The following is an 18,070-nucleotide window of genomic DNA, read 5'->3' as shown; positions in this document are numbered from 1 at the left end:
AACTTCCATATGACCCTGCAATCCCACTCTTGGGCATCTATCCGGACAAAGCTCTACTTAAAAGAGACACATGCACCCGCATGTTCATTGCAGCCCTATTCACAATAGCCAGGACATGGAAACAAGCCAAATGTCCATCGACAGATGATTGGATTCGGAAGATTTGGTATATATACACAATGGAATACTACTCAGCCATAAAAAAGGATGACATAATGCCATTTGCAGCAACATGGACGGAACTAGAGACTCTCATACTGAGTGAAATGAGCCAGAAAGACAAAGACAAATACCATATGATATCACTTATAACTGGAATCTAATATCCAGCACAAATGAACATCTCCTCAGAAAAGAAAATCATGGACTTGGAGAAGAGACTTGTGGCTGCCTGATGGGAGGGGGAGGGAGTGGGAGGGATCGGGAGCTTGGGCTTATCAGACACAACCTAGAATAGATTTATAAGGAGATCCTGCTGAATAGCATTGAGAACTATGTCTAGATACTCATTTTGCAACAGAAGAAAGGGTGGGGGAAAAAACTGTAACTGTAATGTATACATCTAAGGATGACCTGACCCCCTTGCTGTACAGTGGGAAAATAAAAAAAAGAAATCAAAAATAAATTTTAAAAAGTGAAAAACTAAAAAAAAAAAAAAAGTAATGATATAAGAATAAAGGCATATTGTAAAAATTTTATAGTGATAAACTTGACTGTCTGGATGAAATGGATGATTTTCTAAAAAGACAAATATTTTCTAAGTTGACTTGAAAGAGAAAATCTGAAAAGCCTTCCATATCTATTTAAGAAGTGAAATTAATAATTAAAAACTCCAGATCCACTTCTTATGTGAATTTTCTCAGATACTCAAGAAATTGCACAATTTTTTTTTTTTTCAGGAAATGGAAGAAGAGGGAATGCTTCTCATCTCATTTTACAAAGCCAGCATAACCCTTATCGAAACCTATTAACCATATAAGAAAATTAAAGACCAATATCCTTTATGAACATTGGTACAAAATGCTTTAAGTAATCATTAGCAAATCAAATCCCTCAATATATAGAAAGAATAATAAATACATTATGACCAAGTGGAATTTATTCTAGGGATGCAAAGTTGATTTAACATTAGAAAATCAATTAGAAGTCACTTTAACAGGACAAAGGGGAAAGTCATGATTCTTTCCACAGACACAGAAAAAACAAATTTAACAAAATTAAATACAAATTCATTATTAAAACTCTCAGCAAACCAGAATAAAAAGGAACTTCTTTGACTTGTAGAAAAGGTGCTAACTTTTCAGCAGTAAAGACAGAAGCCAGAAGACAATGAAATGATACCTTTAAATTGCTAAAAGTAATTTGTAACCTTAAACTTAATTATTGTAAACATAATCTTATGAAAATGAAGGTGTTATAAGTATGTTGCCAGAAAAACAAAAGCTGAGTGAATTCATTGCTAGTACCTGAACTAAAAGAAATAATAAAGGATTTTTTTAGGCAGAAGGAAAATTATTTCAGAAGGAAATAAGAAAATGCAAGAAGCTTATTTGTCAATTTTACCTCATGAAAGCTGGATAAACAACAAATAAAAATATAATTATAAATGAGCATACAATTAAAATGCAGGAAGCAATATGAAGAAATTAGAAATGAATTATGAATACTGACTACATAAAACAATGAAAGTGGGGTTAAAATATATCAGAATGAAAATATATCATAACATTAACACAGGACCCAGAAATATGGAATTTAAGTATTCTAAGGTGCTAGTATTACTGAGGAAATGCTAAAAATAATAATTAGTATTAGAGAATAACAAATCAAGGATGAGTGTTGCTATCACTTGGGTAATCATAAAAAAATAGCAGGTAAGTTAACACACGGTAAACATTAAATAAGAAAATCAAGAAAGGAGAAAAAGGAACATAAAACAGGTGGCTCAAATAGAAAATAACTAGATATAAATCCAACTCTCTCAGGAATTACAATGAATGTAAACATAACAACTATTGTAATTAAAAGAGATATTAAACTAAATTTGTTTAATAAAAACTTACATGCATTTTAAATGAAACAGAGGGGTTCCCATTGTGGCACAGCAGAAACAAATCCAACTGGGAACCGAGAGGATGAGGGTTCAATCCCTGCCCTCTCTCAGTGGGTTAAGGATCCGGCGTTGCCGTGAGCTGTGGTGTAGGTTGCAGACAAGGCTCGGATCCCGCGTTGCTGTGGCTCTGGTGTAGGCTGGCGGCTACAGCTCCGATTAGACCCCTAGCCTGGGAATCCCCATATGCTGCAGGTGCGGCCCTAAAAAGACAATGAATGAATGAATGAATGAATAAATAAATAAATGTAACAGAGAGTTTGAAAGTAAAGCTATAGAAAAAGATGTACCATGGAAATGTTATGCTATACAAGTAGACTTTAAAGCAGTATCATTTCTAGAAATATTTCATATTAATAAAACAATCAATTTATCAGGGAAACAAATCAGTCCTAAATTTATACACATCTAGTAACAATTTCAAAATATATAAAGGAAAAATTGACAGAACTAAAAGGAGAAATATATCCATAATCACAGTGGTAGGCATCAATGCACTTCTCTCAACAGCTGATAAACAAGCAGGAAGGATACTGAATATCTGAATAATATTATCAGCAAACCTGACATAACTGATTTATACAAATTACTGCATCCAACAACCAAAAAATAGACATTCTTTCCAAGCTGTGTTCTAATGCAAGTCTCAATACATTTAAAACAATTAAAATCATATGAACTATATTTTGTAACCACAGTGGAATAAAACTAGAAAGCAACAAAAAGTAATTAGAAAAAACACCCAGCTGTTTGGATCTTAAATAATTTTATAAGTGATCCATGAATCAAACAATATATCAGAACAGAAGGTAGTAAATATTTAAATTGAAATGTTTAGGAGTTCCCTTCATGGCTCAGTGGTTAATGAACCCGACTAGGATCCATGAGGTTGCAGGTTCGATCCATGGCCTCACTCAGTGGATTAAGGATCTGGTGTTGCCATGAGCTGTGGTATAGGTCACAGACGTGGCTTGGATCTGGTGTTGCTGTGGCTATGGTGTAGGCTGGCATTGTAGCTCTGATTCAACCCCTAGCCTGGGAACTTCCATATGCTGCAAGTGTGGTCCTAAGAAGCCAAAAAAAAAAAAAAGTTTAAAATATTTAAATTAAAGCATATCAAAAATTGTGGGATGCAGGTAAAGTATAAAAATAGCCTTAAACTTTTGTCATAAAATGATCTACCCTTTAGCTCTACCCCAATAACTTTATATTTTGAAAAGGCTGAAAAATCAATCATCTAAACTATCTTAAGAAACAACTAATTACGGTAATAATTAACTTGAAAAGAAATAGAGCAGAAATTGGCACAATATTGTAAATCAAGTATTCTTTAATTAAAAACAAAAAGTAATAAGCAGAAAAAAATCAATGAACAATAAATATACTAACAAGAAAGATGAACACAGCTGTGAAGATGATTTATCTTTGCAAAGATGGATGATAACATTGATAAATCCCTAGAGCAAAACTAATTAAGAAAGTGAGAAAACACAAATAGCCAATATTAAGAAAGAAAAAGAAAACATCATTACATATCCTAATTTAGGTTTTAAACATATAACTAAAGCTATTCTGAACAACCATATGCCAAAATTTTGATATTTTAAATGAAATGGACAAATCTTTTAGTTAACCTTATACAAAAAGAAATAGAAAGTCTGAATAATTTTATGTCTATTAAAATGGGATGTTACCAAAAATGTTTCCACAGAAAAACTACAGGTCCAGATAACTTGTCCCAGGTATTTAAAGAAAAAAAATTTACACAAATACTTCAGAAAATAAGAGGTGCATTTATCAATTCATTTATTATGACTTGCATAACATAAATACCAAAACTTGACAAAATATAAGGAAAATTATAAGACATCTTCACTATTAAATTATAGGCAAAGTCCTTTAGAAAATTAGCAATTAAGTGATATGCAGTTCCTTGTGGAAAATTATAAAACATCTTCATTATTAAAATACAGGCAAAAATCCTTTAGAAAATTAGCAATTAAAGTTAAGTGATATGCAGTGGGTTAATGATCTGGTGTTATCACTTCTACGGCTCAGGTGGCTGCTCTGGTGTGGGTTTGATCCCTATCCTCAGAACTTCCACATGCCATGGGTGGCGAAAAAATATATATATAAGTTTACTGATATATATTAAAGGGCTATCAGGAGCAGTTCATTTCAGGAATGGAATAGTGATTTAACACTAAAAAGATCAATCCTTATGATTCATTACATTAGAAAAAATATTTAAAAATCATTACATTAATAGGGAAAAAAAGAGAAAAGTTCTATCTTCTCAATCAATAGTGACAGAAGAAGCACTTGAAAAAATCCAACAGCCATTGATGAAAAAACTCCCAGCAAAGTAGGAGTATAATGAAAGCTCTTTAATCTGATAAGAAGAATCCATAAAAACCTAAGAGCAAACATATTAAGTAATGGGTACACAACAAGAATGTGCACTGTTAATACTTTTACTCATTATTGAACAAGAAGTAGTCAGTATGGTAAGGTAAGGAAAAAAAAATATAAGGCCTATACAATGGAGAGAAAGGTGAAGGGGAAACTGTTCTTATTCACAAGTAAACCCATACAGATAAACTATTAAAATTAACAGCAAGGTCACTATTCAAAAATCAATTATACTTCTATAAAATAACATCAAGAAGAGAAAGAAAATTTGAAAACAATTAAGAATAGCACTAAAAAACATCAAATAAGAAAGGATAAATGTTAGATGTGCAATAAATGCACTCTAAAAACTTTAAAACTACATACATAGTATCTAAATAAACAGAATGATATACCATGTTCATAGATGAAACACTCAATTTTATAAAGTGTCAACTTCCCCCAAAATGAGCTATACAATCCCAATCAAAATTTCAAGGGTGGGAGTTCCCATCATGGTGCAACGGTTAACAAATTTGACTAGGAACCATGAGGTCGAGGATTCAATCCCTGGCCTCGCTCAGTGGGTTAAGGATCCAGCATTGCCGTGAGCTGTGGTGTAGGTTGCAGACGCAGCTTGGATCCCACGTTGCTGTGGCTCTGGCGTGGGCTGGCAGCTACAGCTCCAATTAGACCCCTGGCCTAGGAACCTCCATATGCCATGGGTGCGGCCCTAGCAAAGACAAAAAGACACACACACAAAAAATTTAGGGGTGTGTGAGTGTGAGTGTGTGTGTGTGTTTGTAAATTGACAAGCTGATTCTAAAATTCATATGGAAATGAATGAATTCCCGTCGTGGTACAGCAGAAATAAATCCGACTAGGAACCATGAGGTTGTGGGTTCGATCTCTGGCCTTGCTCAGTGGGTTAAGGATCTGGCATTGCCGTGAGCTGTGGTGTAGGTTGCAGATGTAGCTCGGATCTGGCATTGCTGTGGCGCTGGCGTAGGCTAGCTGCAATAGCTCCAATTAGACCCCTAACCGGGAACCTCCATATGCTGTGGGTGTGGCCCTAAAAAAGACAAAAGACAAAAAATAAAATAAAATAAATAAAATAAAATAAAATTCACATGGAAATGCAAAGGATCAAGAATGGCCAATTAATATTTTTTAAAAGTATAAATAAATAAGAGATTCAATCTATCAAATACCAAATCTTATTAAAAGACTCATATAACAGAATAGCAAGTTCAGAAATCGGCCCATACACATCCAGTTACCTGACTTCTTATACAGATGACCCTGCAATGAGGTGGGGAAAGGATGGGCCTTTCAATAAATGTTGCAAATGTCAACAGGATTTCCACATTAAAAAAAAAAATTATGATCCCTCTCTCACATCATACCCCAAATTCTAGGTAGCCTGAAAACCTAAACATGAAAGGGAAAGTAATAAAGCTTTTAAAAGAAAACACAGAACACCTCATGACCTTGCAATTGGTAAAGGTTTTCTTAAAAGGACACAGAAAGTTCAACCATAAGAGGGAGGGGGGACAAATAGATGTAGATATGTAAATATACAAATTGGATTTTAAAAAGAACTTTTGTTCATCTAAAGGTACCATTAAGAGAGTGAAGAGGCAAGCCAGAGAGTAAAATATATTTGTTAACACAGGAATTTATACACAATGTATAGAAAGAACTCCTACAAATCTGTTTTTTAAAAAAGATAGATAACCTGATAGAAAGAAAATAAACATATAGACAGATGTTTAACTTCATTAATTATCAGTGAAGTTAAAATTAAAACCTCATATGGCTCTACATACCCTACATAAATGAAAAAAGACAATAACAAATGCTACTGGAGATAGATAACGGGAATTCTCATACATGCTGTAAGGAACGTAAATTGGCATAATCCCTTTAGAAAACAGTTTTAGCAGTTTCTTCCTCAGCCAAATATAAATAAACCCAGCAATTCTACTTCTAAGTATATACCTAATAGAAATGTATACATACATTAATCGAAATGGCAGAATTATTTGTAATAACAGAATTGTTTGGCAGAATTATTTGTAGATACATGGCAGAATTATTTGTAATAGACCAGAAATAGCAAAAAAAAAAAAAAATCTAAAAACAGAAGGATAGATAAATTATGGAATAATCACACAATGGAAAACAATACAGCAATGAAAATGACTGATCTACAACTATATAGGACAATACGATTGGGTCTCAGAAATGCAATGCCAAGCAAAAGAAGCCAGAGACAAAGATCATACACCCTGTATGACATCATTACATAAAATTCAAAACTAAGCAAAATTAATCTACAGTGTTAGAAATGGAAATATTCTTCTTCTTTTTTTTTTCTTTTTTTGATTTCTAGGGCATATGGAAGTTCCCAGGCTGGAGGTCAAATCAGAGCTATAGTTGCCGGCCTATGCCACAGTCACAGCAGGGATCGAACCTATATCCTCATGGATACTAGTCGGATTTGTTTCCACTGCACAATGACAGGAACTCCAGAAATCAGGATAATATTTATCCTTGGGTAGACTTTTGTTTGCCTAGAGGGATGGGGAAGGAGTGGGATGGATTGGCAACTTGGGGTTAACAGATGCAGACTATTGCTTTTGGAATGGATAGGCAATGAGATCCTGCTGTACAGCACTGGGAATTACATCTAGTCACTTATGATGGAGCATGATAATGTGAGAAAATAAAATGTATACATGTATGTGTAACTGGTCACCATGCCAGTTAATTGACAGAAAATTGACAGAACACTGTAAATCAGCTATAATGAAAAAAAAACTAAAAAAAAATTTATCCTTGGGTTGGTGATGAGTTGTGATTAGATCGGCGGTACTAGTAAATACTCTGTTTCTTGCTCTGTGTATTGGTTATACCAGGGTTCGCCATGCTCTAAAGATTTCTGCACTTCTTTAAAATGTATATTCTACTTTAAACAAAAGTTAACTTAAAAAAATACATGAAATTTTCTGGAGGGCAAGTTAATACTTGATTTATAGATCTCTATGAATTAATGCATGCATAATAACAGCCAAAATTTTCTTGAAAAAGAACTGAGGACCTATAAGACAACAAAATGTACTTAATTAGAATTATATCAGTTAAAATGTACAGGTGCAATGTGTACATTATAACTAATGTAAACAGTACAGAAGAAACAAAAAAATAGAACTAGAATGAATAGAAAATGACAGAATAGATATAAGATTTTTTTTTTACTCTGGTACAGATAACACTTCAATACATAAGTACATTTACATGTGCACTTAAATAAATGCATTAAACTTATAAGAAACAAAAAGAACATTATATAAAAGGGACAAGATGTTTCTTTCAATGTTATTAATTCAGAGTCATTTTGCCTCTCTGGATTTCAGTAACTGCCTTTAAAATGATAGGTCTGAAATAGGGTATTTACTATGATTATAATGAAATTAATTTAAAAAAATGGAAATTTTGGTCAGGAGAATAGCAATGATGAAAGTTAATTTTAAAGCCTAAGCAATATGCAAAATAATAAAGGTAGAAACAGTTATCAGGTTTACCAAGCATAAAACATGAGGCCAGTTTTGAGGCCTCATAAAGTGACCCAGAGGAAAAGAAAGACTTAAAAGGTAGCAGAATTCTACAGAGGACCTTGGTTATTAAGTTGATGGGTGAGTTTCCTTAGAGTCCTGGAGATACAACCTGTAGCAAGATGCCACAAATCATCTCATTTCTACCTTAATAGTCAACTACAGGTTGATGAAACCTGAACACTGTATAATATACAATGATTATGTTATATAAAAATCTAAGTATTCTGAACCAGTGTAATTCAAACCCACGTAACTCAAGGTCTACCTGTGCCTCTTTCTTCTCTACAAACTATGGGAAAGTTTAACAAAGTTTAAAACTGAATTCTATTAGATTATATCTTCAACTTCTTTCACTAGTACAGTATTGATGAGTATTTCATTATTTATTTCTAAATGCTTTACTGTTGCAAGGAAGTGGACCAAATAAAAATTATTCAAAGTCCAACTCAGGTAGAAGTGTGCAAGTCAATATTTAAACAAGTTTTGAAGCAATTACCTTGCAAATGGAAGACGCATCAATTTGCACTGTTTACTAACCCGTTTCTTCTTGCTACTTGGCAACAGAAATGGACTCTGATGGAACTATTTTTGAGAAGAAAAAAAAATGAAAAGTGAATGAAACTTACAATCTCATTAGGTCATGTTTGTTAATAAAGTACCCAATTATACAAGTTACGGAACAATTCTTGCATTAGCCTTCAATAGTTGAATGAGAATAATGTTAATTAGAAAATAAGGTTAAATACATTTCATTCTCAGTCATGCCATTGCTACTAATACTTTGGTATATAACCTTCCAAATTTTTTCCTATGCATTTGGATAAATGCATATGTGTATTATCCACACATATACAATATTTCTACATACATAGTTGACCCTTGAACAGCACGGGTTTGAACTGCATAGATCCATTTATATATGAATACAGTACTACATGATCCCCAGTTGGTTGAATCTGAGGCTGTGGAACCACGAATATAGAGGAATCGTGGATATGGATGGCTGACTATAAATTACATCTAGGTTTTCAACTGCATGGAGGGTCAATGCCACTAACCTCCACATTGTTTCAGGGTCAAGTTATGTGTGTGCAATATGCTCATGTCTACATCTGTATTATGCAATATATTATTGCATCTCATAATACTATTTTTAAATAGTCTTTTAAAATTCAAAGTTGGGGTGATTTTAATATATCTTAAAAATTTTGATTTGTCTTATCTACATTTTCTAAATTTTTTGAACAAATTTTAATTATTTTATAAAGACCATAAAATTAGGCACAACAATGTTTTCCTATTACAGTACTAAACTGTAATAGTAACAGGGGTATGGCCAAACTGACAAGCTGATTTTAAAATTCATATGGAGGGAGTTTCCATCATGACTCAGCAGTAAGGAACCCAACTAGTAACTATGAGGACATGGGTTTGATCCCTAGCCTCGCTCAGTGGGTTAAGGATTCGGAGTTGCTGTGAGCTGCAGTAGGGTTGCAGATGCGGCTTGGATCCCGCATTGCTGTGGCTGTGGTGAAGGCTGGCAGCTGCAGCTCCTATTCAGCCCCTAGCCTGGGAACTTCCAAATGCTGTGGGTGCAGTCTTAAAAAGGAAAAAAAGGAGTTCCTGTGGTGGCGCAGTGGTTAACGAATCCGACTAGGAACCATGAGGTTGTGGGTTCAATCCCTGGCCTCACTCAGTGAGTTAAGCATTGCCGTGAGCTGTGGTGTGGGTCACAGACGCGGCTTAGATCCTGCGTTGCTGTGGGTCTGGCATAGGCTGGTGGCTACAGCTTCGATTAGACCCCTAGCCTGGGAACCTCCATATGCTGTGGGAGCGGCTCAAGAAAAAGCAAAAAGACAAAAAAAGAGGGAAAAAAAGCTAAATAAATAAAATGCATGTGGAAATGCAAGGGACCTAGAGTAACTAAAACAATTTTGAAAAGGAAGAAAAAAAGACAGAGGACTATAGCAATTAAGACAGTACAGCACTGGCATAAAGACAGACAAATAGATCAATGAAATAGAACAGAGTGTAGGAACAGACCCACACAGATTTGACACATGTGCAAAAACACAAATGGGGAGCCTAGACTTCTACCTTCACTGGGCCATAAAAGGTAATCTCCTCCAAATCTAAGGCACTGTCAGCAAAGGATGAGGGGAAAGCTGGATAGCTTGACTTCCAGTTCCTCTTGGTAATAACAAGGAGCCCCCTCTCCTTTTTCCTCTAGGGTGCTGACAGAAGAGGTCTAGTAGAAAACCAGGATTCTCACCACTCTTCAATGTAACAATCACTCCCTTCATTATTCCCCCAATCCTAGTGTCCGTGAAGGCTATAAAAGTCATAAGGCACTCATCCCTATCCCAGCCAGGGTTGCCTCAGCCTGAACTCCCAGCCCCAACCACCAGTTAGGAGAGAATCCTCCCCACCAAGGTGTCAACAAAGACTGAACGGGGAACCTTAACTTCGATCTTCTACTTGACAGTAGGTGTCAATTCCCTTTACCACCAGCACGGTGTCAGAGGAAGCTTGTTAAAACAGAAGGTTTAATAAGATCTGGAGTCTCTCATCACACCAAGAATTAGGAAAATCTAATTTTGCATGTGAAAAGACAATCAATGGACATCAAAGGATTTTTAAAGCAACTATTATAAAAATGTTTCAATAACCAATTTCCAAATTGTTTAAAACAAATGAAAAAAAAGAAAATCTCAGCAAAGAAACAGAAAGTCTCAGTAAATAACAGATACAAAGAAGAAGAAAATGGAAATTCAGAACTGAAAAATACAATAACCAAAAAAAAAAAAAAATAATTTAAAAACAATGTGCTCAATAGGAGAATGGAAAGGACAGGGGAGAAAAACTGTGAACTTGAAAACAGAGAAATAGAAAGTACCCAATTTGAGCAAGAGAAGAGACTGAAAAAAAAAATTTAACAGAGAGATTTGTGGTGAAATAATACAGCCATCATGTCACTGGAGTACCAGAAAGAAGGCAGGGCCAAGATAATTTTGGAGAAATAATGGCTGAAAAGGCTCCAAACGTGGCAAAAAACATCAGTCTACATAATGAAGGTGAGGGAACCCTGAAAAGGATAAACTCAAAGGAATCCATGTCAAGACACATCAAAGACAAATTTCTCAAAACTAAAGACAAAGACAAACATCTTGAAAGCAATATGAGAGAAATGACACCTTACCCAGAGTTAAGAATGAATAAAAAATAAATAAGTATCTGGAGCTCCAGTGTGGCTCCAGGGGTTAAGAATCTGACTGCAGCAGCTCTGATCCAGTCTTGGCCCAGGAACTTTCACATGCAGCGGGTGTAGCCATAAAAACAAATAAGTAATTAAGCATCTCACTCAAAGTTAGAAAAGCATCAATAAAAGAAACCACATAAAAGCAGAAGAAAGGACTTACTCCTAAAGATAGAAGCAAAAATTAGTAAGCTTGAAACACAAGAGTAGAACTCAAAATTAAATCCAAAAGATAGTTCTTTTAAGAAAGAAAAGAAAAAACAGAAAACCATAATGACCTAAACCATAGTGAGGTGTGTGGAGGGGTGGCAGGAAAAAGCCCAAACATACAAAAATGGTCAACAGAGGAAATACAACAGACCACTTTGGTCAACTCTATGCAAATCAACTTGAAAACATGGATGAAATACTTTTCTAAGGAAATATAACTGAATAAAGTGACCACAAAAGAGAGAAATAAATTTCCTACACAAACTCACATCCACAGAAGAAAGTTAACAAGGAACAACCATCCCCACTATGCAAGACCCATGTCCAGATGGTTTCAAGGAAGAATTCAATGAAACCTTTAAGGAAAAAAAGAATTCTAACATTGTTATCATTTTTGCAGCACATAGGAAAAAGAAAACTCTAAATTCTTTTTATGAGTTTAGTATAGATAACATTTTTATTAATGTAAAGACTTCACAAAAAGAAAACTTCAGGAGTCCCCATTGTGGCTCAGTGGAAACAAACCCAACTAGTATCCATGAGGATCTGGGTTTGATCCCTGGCCTTGCTCAGTGGGCTAAGGATCTGGCACTGCTGTGTCTGAGGTGCAGGCCGGTAGTTGTAGTTCTGATTTGAACCATAGCCCAGGAACTTCCATATGCCGTGGGTGCGGCCCTAAAAAGAAAGAAAACTTCAAAGAAACCTCACTTATGAATAACAATAAAATTCCTAAATAATATATGGCAAAAAGAACTCAGTAACACATTAAAAGAATAATAAATCATATCTGAAGTTTATTCTAGAATTGCAAATTAGGAAAACTACTAAAATAAGTCATCATATCAAACACTTAGACTATAGATCATCACCATAGGTATTAAAAAGGTGTTAAAATTTGACATTATTTATCATTATTTTTATTTTAAAAGCTCAATAACAGAAATAGCACAAGATAAATAAGTACCTCAATCTTTAAAAAAAAAGCATTATTCTTTATAGAGAAACACTGTTCAACATTTATTTTGTAAGTATTTATTGCATTCTACTATGTTCTAGATATTACTCTGGTATAGACAAAAATCCTGCACTCAAGAAGTTTATATTCTCATGGGATACATAGTAAAATTATGTTACATAGAATTAAGTGCTAAGGAAAAAAAATTAAAGCAGGGAAGCAGAAAATGCAGTGTTGGGGCAGGGGTGGGAATGGATTCAGATCTATATAGGATTGCCAGGGAAGGCTTCACTGAAGGACTTTTGAGTCAAGATTTGAAGAAAGTAGTAAGGGAACTACTATGTGAAGGAAGAACAAGTACAAAGGCCCTGCAGGGCAGCTTGCGTATGTCTGAGGGAGTAGGGGGAGCTCTGTGTATGTAAGATGAGTGAGGAGGGGAGAGAGAGCAGAGGAGGTGAGAAAAAGAACAGGAGTTTCAGTTTGCAGATAATATCAGGAGTAGATGAGGTGGGAAGCCACTGGAGGGTTTTAAGCAGAGACTAACATTTTTGCAGGATTGCTGTGGCTGCCATGCTGAGAAGAGAATATACAGAGGCAAGGGCAAAAGCAAGAAGCCCAAGCTGGGCTACAACTACAATAATTGGCAGCTTGAAAACGGGCAGTAAAGGTGAAGGTTGGGAGAAGTGGTAGAAGTCTGGACTGAGTTTTAAGGCCTTGCTAAAAGGATTTGCTAAAGGGTTAGATACATAGTATACAGAAAAGATAGGAAATAGAATTGTAGTTACCTGAGAAGAAGACCCCAAAAGGAATTGGTTTGGTGGCAAATGTGAAATTTGAGATGCCTCTTAGACATCCAAATAGAGATATCAAGTCAGTAGTTGAACATGTATTGTCTGGAGTTTCACAGAGATGGACAGGCTGGAGATGCAAATTTGGGAGCTGTCAAAATTTAGCAGTGATTAAAACCAGGGGATTCTCATTTAGGGAACAAGTAGAGACAGAATAGAGAAGTCTAAGAACTGGGTCCTGCTGGACCCAAAATTTAGCAGTCAGGAAAATAAAGAAGAACCAGAAAACAGACTGACAAAGAACAATCAGAAAGGTAAGAAGAAACTTAGGAGAAGCCACGTGAAGATCAACATAAGGACCAAGACATTTCCAGAGTAAAACCTGAATCTAGCAATATGGAGATCAATTTTCAAAGAGCAATTTTAATGGAGTGGTGGTGAAAACCCAATTGGTATGGGTTCAAGAGAAAATGAAGACAGTGTCAACAATTGTCTCAAAAAGTTTTGCTGTAGAGGTAAGGAGAAAATGAGACAGTAGCTGAGGATGTGGGGGCATAACTGGAATAATAGGTTTTATTTCCTTATTTCCTTCCTTCCTTCCCCCCCCCCCCCCGTTAAAGATGGGAGATAACATTTTTGTATCCTGATGGGAATAATGCAGAAGGAAGGGAAAAACTGATAAAACAAGGGGAAAAGGCATTCTACACTAATGTTAAGCCAATAGCAAAAGACAAACAAAGTGTCCAGCAACAGGAGCCTCATTAAATAGATTAACAGTCCAATTCTAGATCTATCCTAGGCAGCTCCACAAAGGAATAAGGAAGCATTCTCTTTAAGTATACTGAGAGAGCTTCAAGACATGTCACATAAAAAGAGTAAGGCATACAACAGTGAGGATAGTATGTTACCTTTCGTGTAAGAAAGAAAATTAAGAAAACATTTATATATTGTTTTAATATAAAGAAACAAATGAAAGTAATTACCTGCATGAGGTGAGGGGAGAGAGGAGAATGGAGAAGAAAGTAGGTAAAGGCAGAACAGACTGCCTTCTATAGATTTCATCCTATACTTACTTCCTTATTTGTTTGTTTATTTATATATTTATTTATGTCTTTTTATCTTTTTGTCATTTAGGGCTGCACCAGTGGCATATGGAGGTTCCCAGGCTAGGGGTTGAATTGGAGCTGCAGCCACCGGCCTACGTGGGAACTGAGCCACATCTGCAACCTACACCACAGCTCATGGCAACACCAGATCCTTAATCCACTGAGCGAGGCCAGGGATGGAACCCACGTCCTCATGGATGCTAGTCAGGTTCGCCAACCACTCAGCCACGACGGGAACTCTTTTATGTTGTTCTGATATTATAACAAGAAGTCTCTATTACCCACTGTCCTCCCACCAACCAGGAAGAAAAGGAATTGGAAAACTTGATGTGTAAAAGTTAGTCTGGTAAAGAATAAGAAGTCCAAGAAAGTGAACACCAAAGTTGTATGCTGTCACTTTATCCTCCAGCTTCTGCGTCTACTTACTCTCCATTTTTCACTTTTCCTAAATCCACATACTGATCTTAGCCTTCTTCAAGTTCTCCAAAAATAACTATATAAAAGGCTGGAACAATGACTTTACTGGGTATTTAAAAACAAAAACAAAAAAAACTAATGGAGGGCAGGAGCTTTACCTCACATAACTCACAACAAAACAGCTGAGCGGTGCTTTTGGGCTGTCTGCTCTCCAAAGTTCCTTGAGGTATGGGTGATGACCTGCTCCCCTTCCACATCTTGCCAGTTAGCTTCTTTCTCTTACTCTCTAAGTTAGTTCCTGCACTGACTCTACACTCTCAGCAAAACAGAGCCTCCTCCCCAACATCCCCCACTATCCACACACTCCATGAAAAGCATCCCCTTTCCTTCCAGGGTGCAAAATATATAAGGCTCAACTCTGCTCACTCGTTGTCCTAGGTAGCAAATTTATAATGCTTACTAGCTATCCCTCCTGTGAACATTATCCCATAGCGAGGAGATTTACACAAATCCCTTCTTCATCCAGATGTGGATTAAGTTAGGCAATAAAGTACCTATTCTTTGGCTAGTTTTTAGAAAAATTCTGACAGAGGTGCTAAACATCAACCATATTATTTGAAAGAACTCATTGTCTTCTTACCCGAAACGTTATGCATTTAAGAGCTTTATAAATGACCTAAAATTTTTGTAGAGAATCTGCAGGAAATTTAGAAAACACAGGAAAATACACATACAATAAACTGATGATAGCTTACATTTATTGCACTCTTCCTATTGCCAGGACATGTGCTAGCCATGCTTATCTCTTACGATAATTCTTTCTACATAGACTATCATTATCTATGCTATGCAGATGAGGACACCAAGGTTCTAAGAGCTTCAGGGCAAGGTCAGTGAACCGGGAAGTAACAGAACTGGGATATAAATACAGACTATTCCATTTAAAGCCACCCTCTGAGGCATTTAACTGCATCCAGAATCTATTAAGAAATGTATCTAACATTGGGACTTCACTAACCTTTCTTCACTTTATGTATTACATATATTTTGCCTTCTCATTGGTTATTCCTTCATTGATTTTTCCTTCTTAGGTAACTGAGTTGACTTCACTAGTATTTGATCCTTCTCCCTTCCTGGTTTTTCAACTGATTTTTTTTTTTTCTTGGGCTGGATTTTATAATCCAGCAAAAGGATTCTTTAACTATTAATATTAATGCTTTGTCTACCATATGTTTAGGTTTCTATTGCTTACCTTTAATTTTTACAATTTTGAGCCATCTAGAAAATTTTTTGAGAACATTCATAAATAGCTTCTTTTATGGTTTTTACCTCAGTTTCTAGGTATAGAAAGGCCTCTCCTGCCTAATACAAATTCCTGTTAATTTCTTCTCATTTAAATGATTTCCTTTTGTAGATTTAGGTCCAACTAAAATTTACTTTAGAGAATAGTATACTTTTCCCCTAACAGTTTTTCAATTGTGTCCATCTTTTCCTTAGTAACAAATTCTTTCCTAATTTGAAATACTACTTTTCTACTAATACTAATGTCTTTTATATGTTTTGAGTCTGTATAGGGGCCATTATCTTCTCCTGAGCTTTCTAATCCTGTGCTAATTTTTCATCAAAAGGTAATTTTTATACAAAAATCTCAATAACCCATTGTACCAATGTCAATAATTTCAATCATCAATTATTATAAATAATGTGCTGTTAACCAGTTAAAATCAATATTATTACCATTCCTTTGTACAAAGTTTAAGATACAAATCTCTAACCTTGATGCTACTTAACTAATCTCAATTATCTTCAGTAATGTTAAGAAAATTATACTACTTTGACATAAATTCTACTTACCTCAGAAAGAGTGCTCATTTCAATTGCAGTTATCAAGTTATTGTTCATGAGTGCTTCTATTTCTATAAGCTTCTTATTCTGAAATAAAGAAAGACCCTTTTACTCAATTAAGCTTTGGAGTTTATTGTTAGACCATACATTTATGAATATACCATCAGGTGAAAAGACTTAAGAAATAACTGAGATCATATTGAACTAAAAAGGTGCTACACTGTATATAGGTCAAGTACACACACACATCTTGAATACTTCAGAGCTATCAATCATAAATTTTTCCTACCTTTTTTAATCCTTTCATAATAATAATACCTCATATAGCAAGTGAACATAGTTTGTCGGCCATAGGAACTTAACCTTGGAGAAGTAGGGTAAGTCATTTTTCCACTTTAAAATAAGTTCTATTCTTTTGGAGTTAGACCTATAGTTGCAACCTAGTTAATCACTCACTCTTACTGCTCTGCCTATGGACAGAATTGGAAGTTGGAAGGTAAAGCAATGACTGTATTCTTCATTCTATTTGCTTGGAGCCGGTGGAATGTTGGCACTAGAGGGAGAATACACTCTGGTGGTATTCCTTTCAATTTACTGGCGGAATTATGCCCATCATCTTAAGATACATGTGTGTGGTGTGTGAGAATGTGTGTGTGTGTGTGTGTGTCTATTTTTTGTCTGTGGCATGTGGAAATTCCAGGACCAGGGACTGAACCTGTGCCACAGTAGCGATCCAAGCCAAAGCAGTGACAATGCTGGACCTTAACCCACTGAACCACCAGGGAACTCCTTTAAGATATATTAATATATCAAGTTTTGCTTATGATAAGCAACCAAATGTTGATCAAGGTATTATACTGGTTTGCAGAGCTACAAGCACAAATTTAGAATGCAGATTTAAAAATACCTGTTTTATTACCCATTACCAGTTTACTATGGGACACTCCTTTGATAATTTATTTATAATAATTAAAAATTTGAAAAACATTTTTAGAGATTCTATAATATAGTTTTAGAATTCAGACACAATACAGTTTCCATACCAAATTATTTAGCTTTAGACGAAGAAATGTGTTCTCAAAATTCAGTTTCTCCACTTCTTTTTGCAATAGTGTCTTTTCAGTTGTAATTCTTCGAGAATTCTCTTTCTCTCTACTAAGAGCTTGAGCTAATGCCCTGTTGTTGTGCTTTAAAGAAATTTTGAAAATAGAAGAATTGTCTGTAAAAAAATTTTAAGAATTAATATTGACCTTATATCTTAATACATTTCTATATTCCTTAATAAAACTGTTTTGGAAAAAAAAAGTATTTCATTTTGTAAGTTTTAGCTGAAAGTTAGAAAAGAGAATGACCACACAGATGAAGTTTTGAA

The 18,070-nt window shown here is 35.2% G+C and overlaps 1 protein-coding gene and 1 long non-coding RNA gene across 13 annotated transcripts in view; one reads left to right on the top strand and one right to left on the bottom strand.

Annotated features, from left to right (window-relative positions):
- The window catches only part of LOC146396078 (uncharacterized), a 1,511,729-nt gene that overhangs the window by 1,285,056 nt on the left and 208,603 nt on the right, over window positions 1-18,070 (top strand). The gene's annotated exons all lie outside the window — the stretch shown is intronic.
- SGO2 (shugoshin 2) overlaps window positions 1-18,070 on the bottom strand; it is a 53,131-nt gene that overhangs the window by 15,753 nt on the left and 19,308 nt on the right. For 7 of the 12 annotated variants that reach the window (XM_084998353.1, XM_005672058.4, XM_084998355.1 and 4 more), the window contains 3 exons: window positions 17,742-17,917; window positions 16,708-16,785; window positions 8,618-8,703 (listed from right to left, as the gene is read on the bottom strand). In XM_084998353.1, coding sequence (XP_084854479.1) covers window positions 8,618-8,703; window positions 16,708-16,785; window positions 17,742-17,917 — 340 coding nt within the window. The remainder of the gene's footprint in view (window positions 1-8,617; window positions 8,704-16,707; window positions 16,786-17,741; window positions 17,918-18,070) is intronic. The other 5 variants (XM_084998354.1, XM_021074895.2, XM_084998357.1 and 2 more) reach the window with 2 other exon arrangements.

This window comes from Sus scrofa, chromosome 15 (genome assembly GCF_054392235.1).
Source record: "Sus scrofa isolate SSC_HxYL_T2T_F1_AM1 chromosome 15, Sscrofa_HxYL_maternal_Yorkshire_Landrace_v2.0, whole genome shotgun sequence".
Taxonomy (NCBI): Eukaryota; Metazoa; Chordata; class Mammalia; order Artiodactyla; family Suidae; genus Sus; species Sus scrofa.
This window is presented reverse-complemented; position numbering and strand designations above follow the sequence as displayed.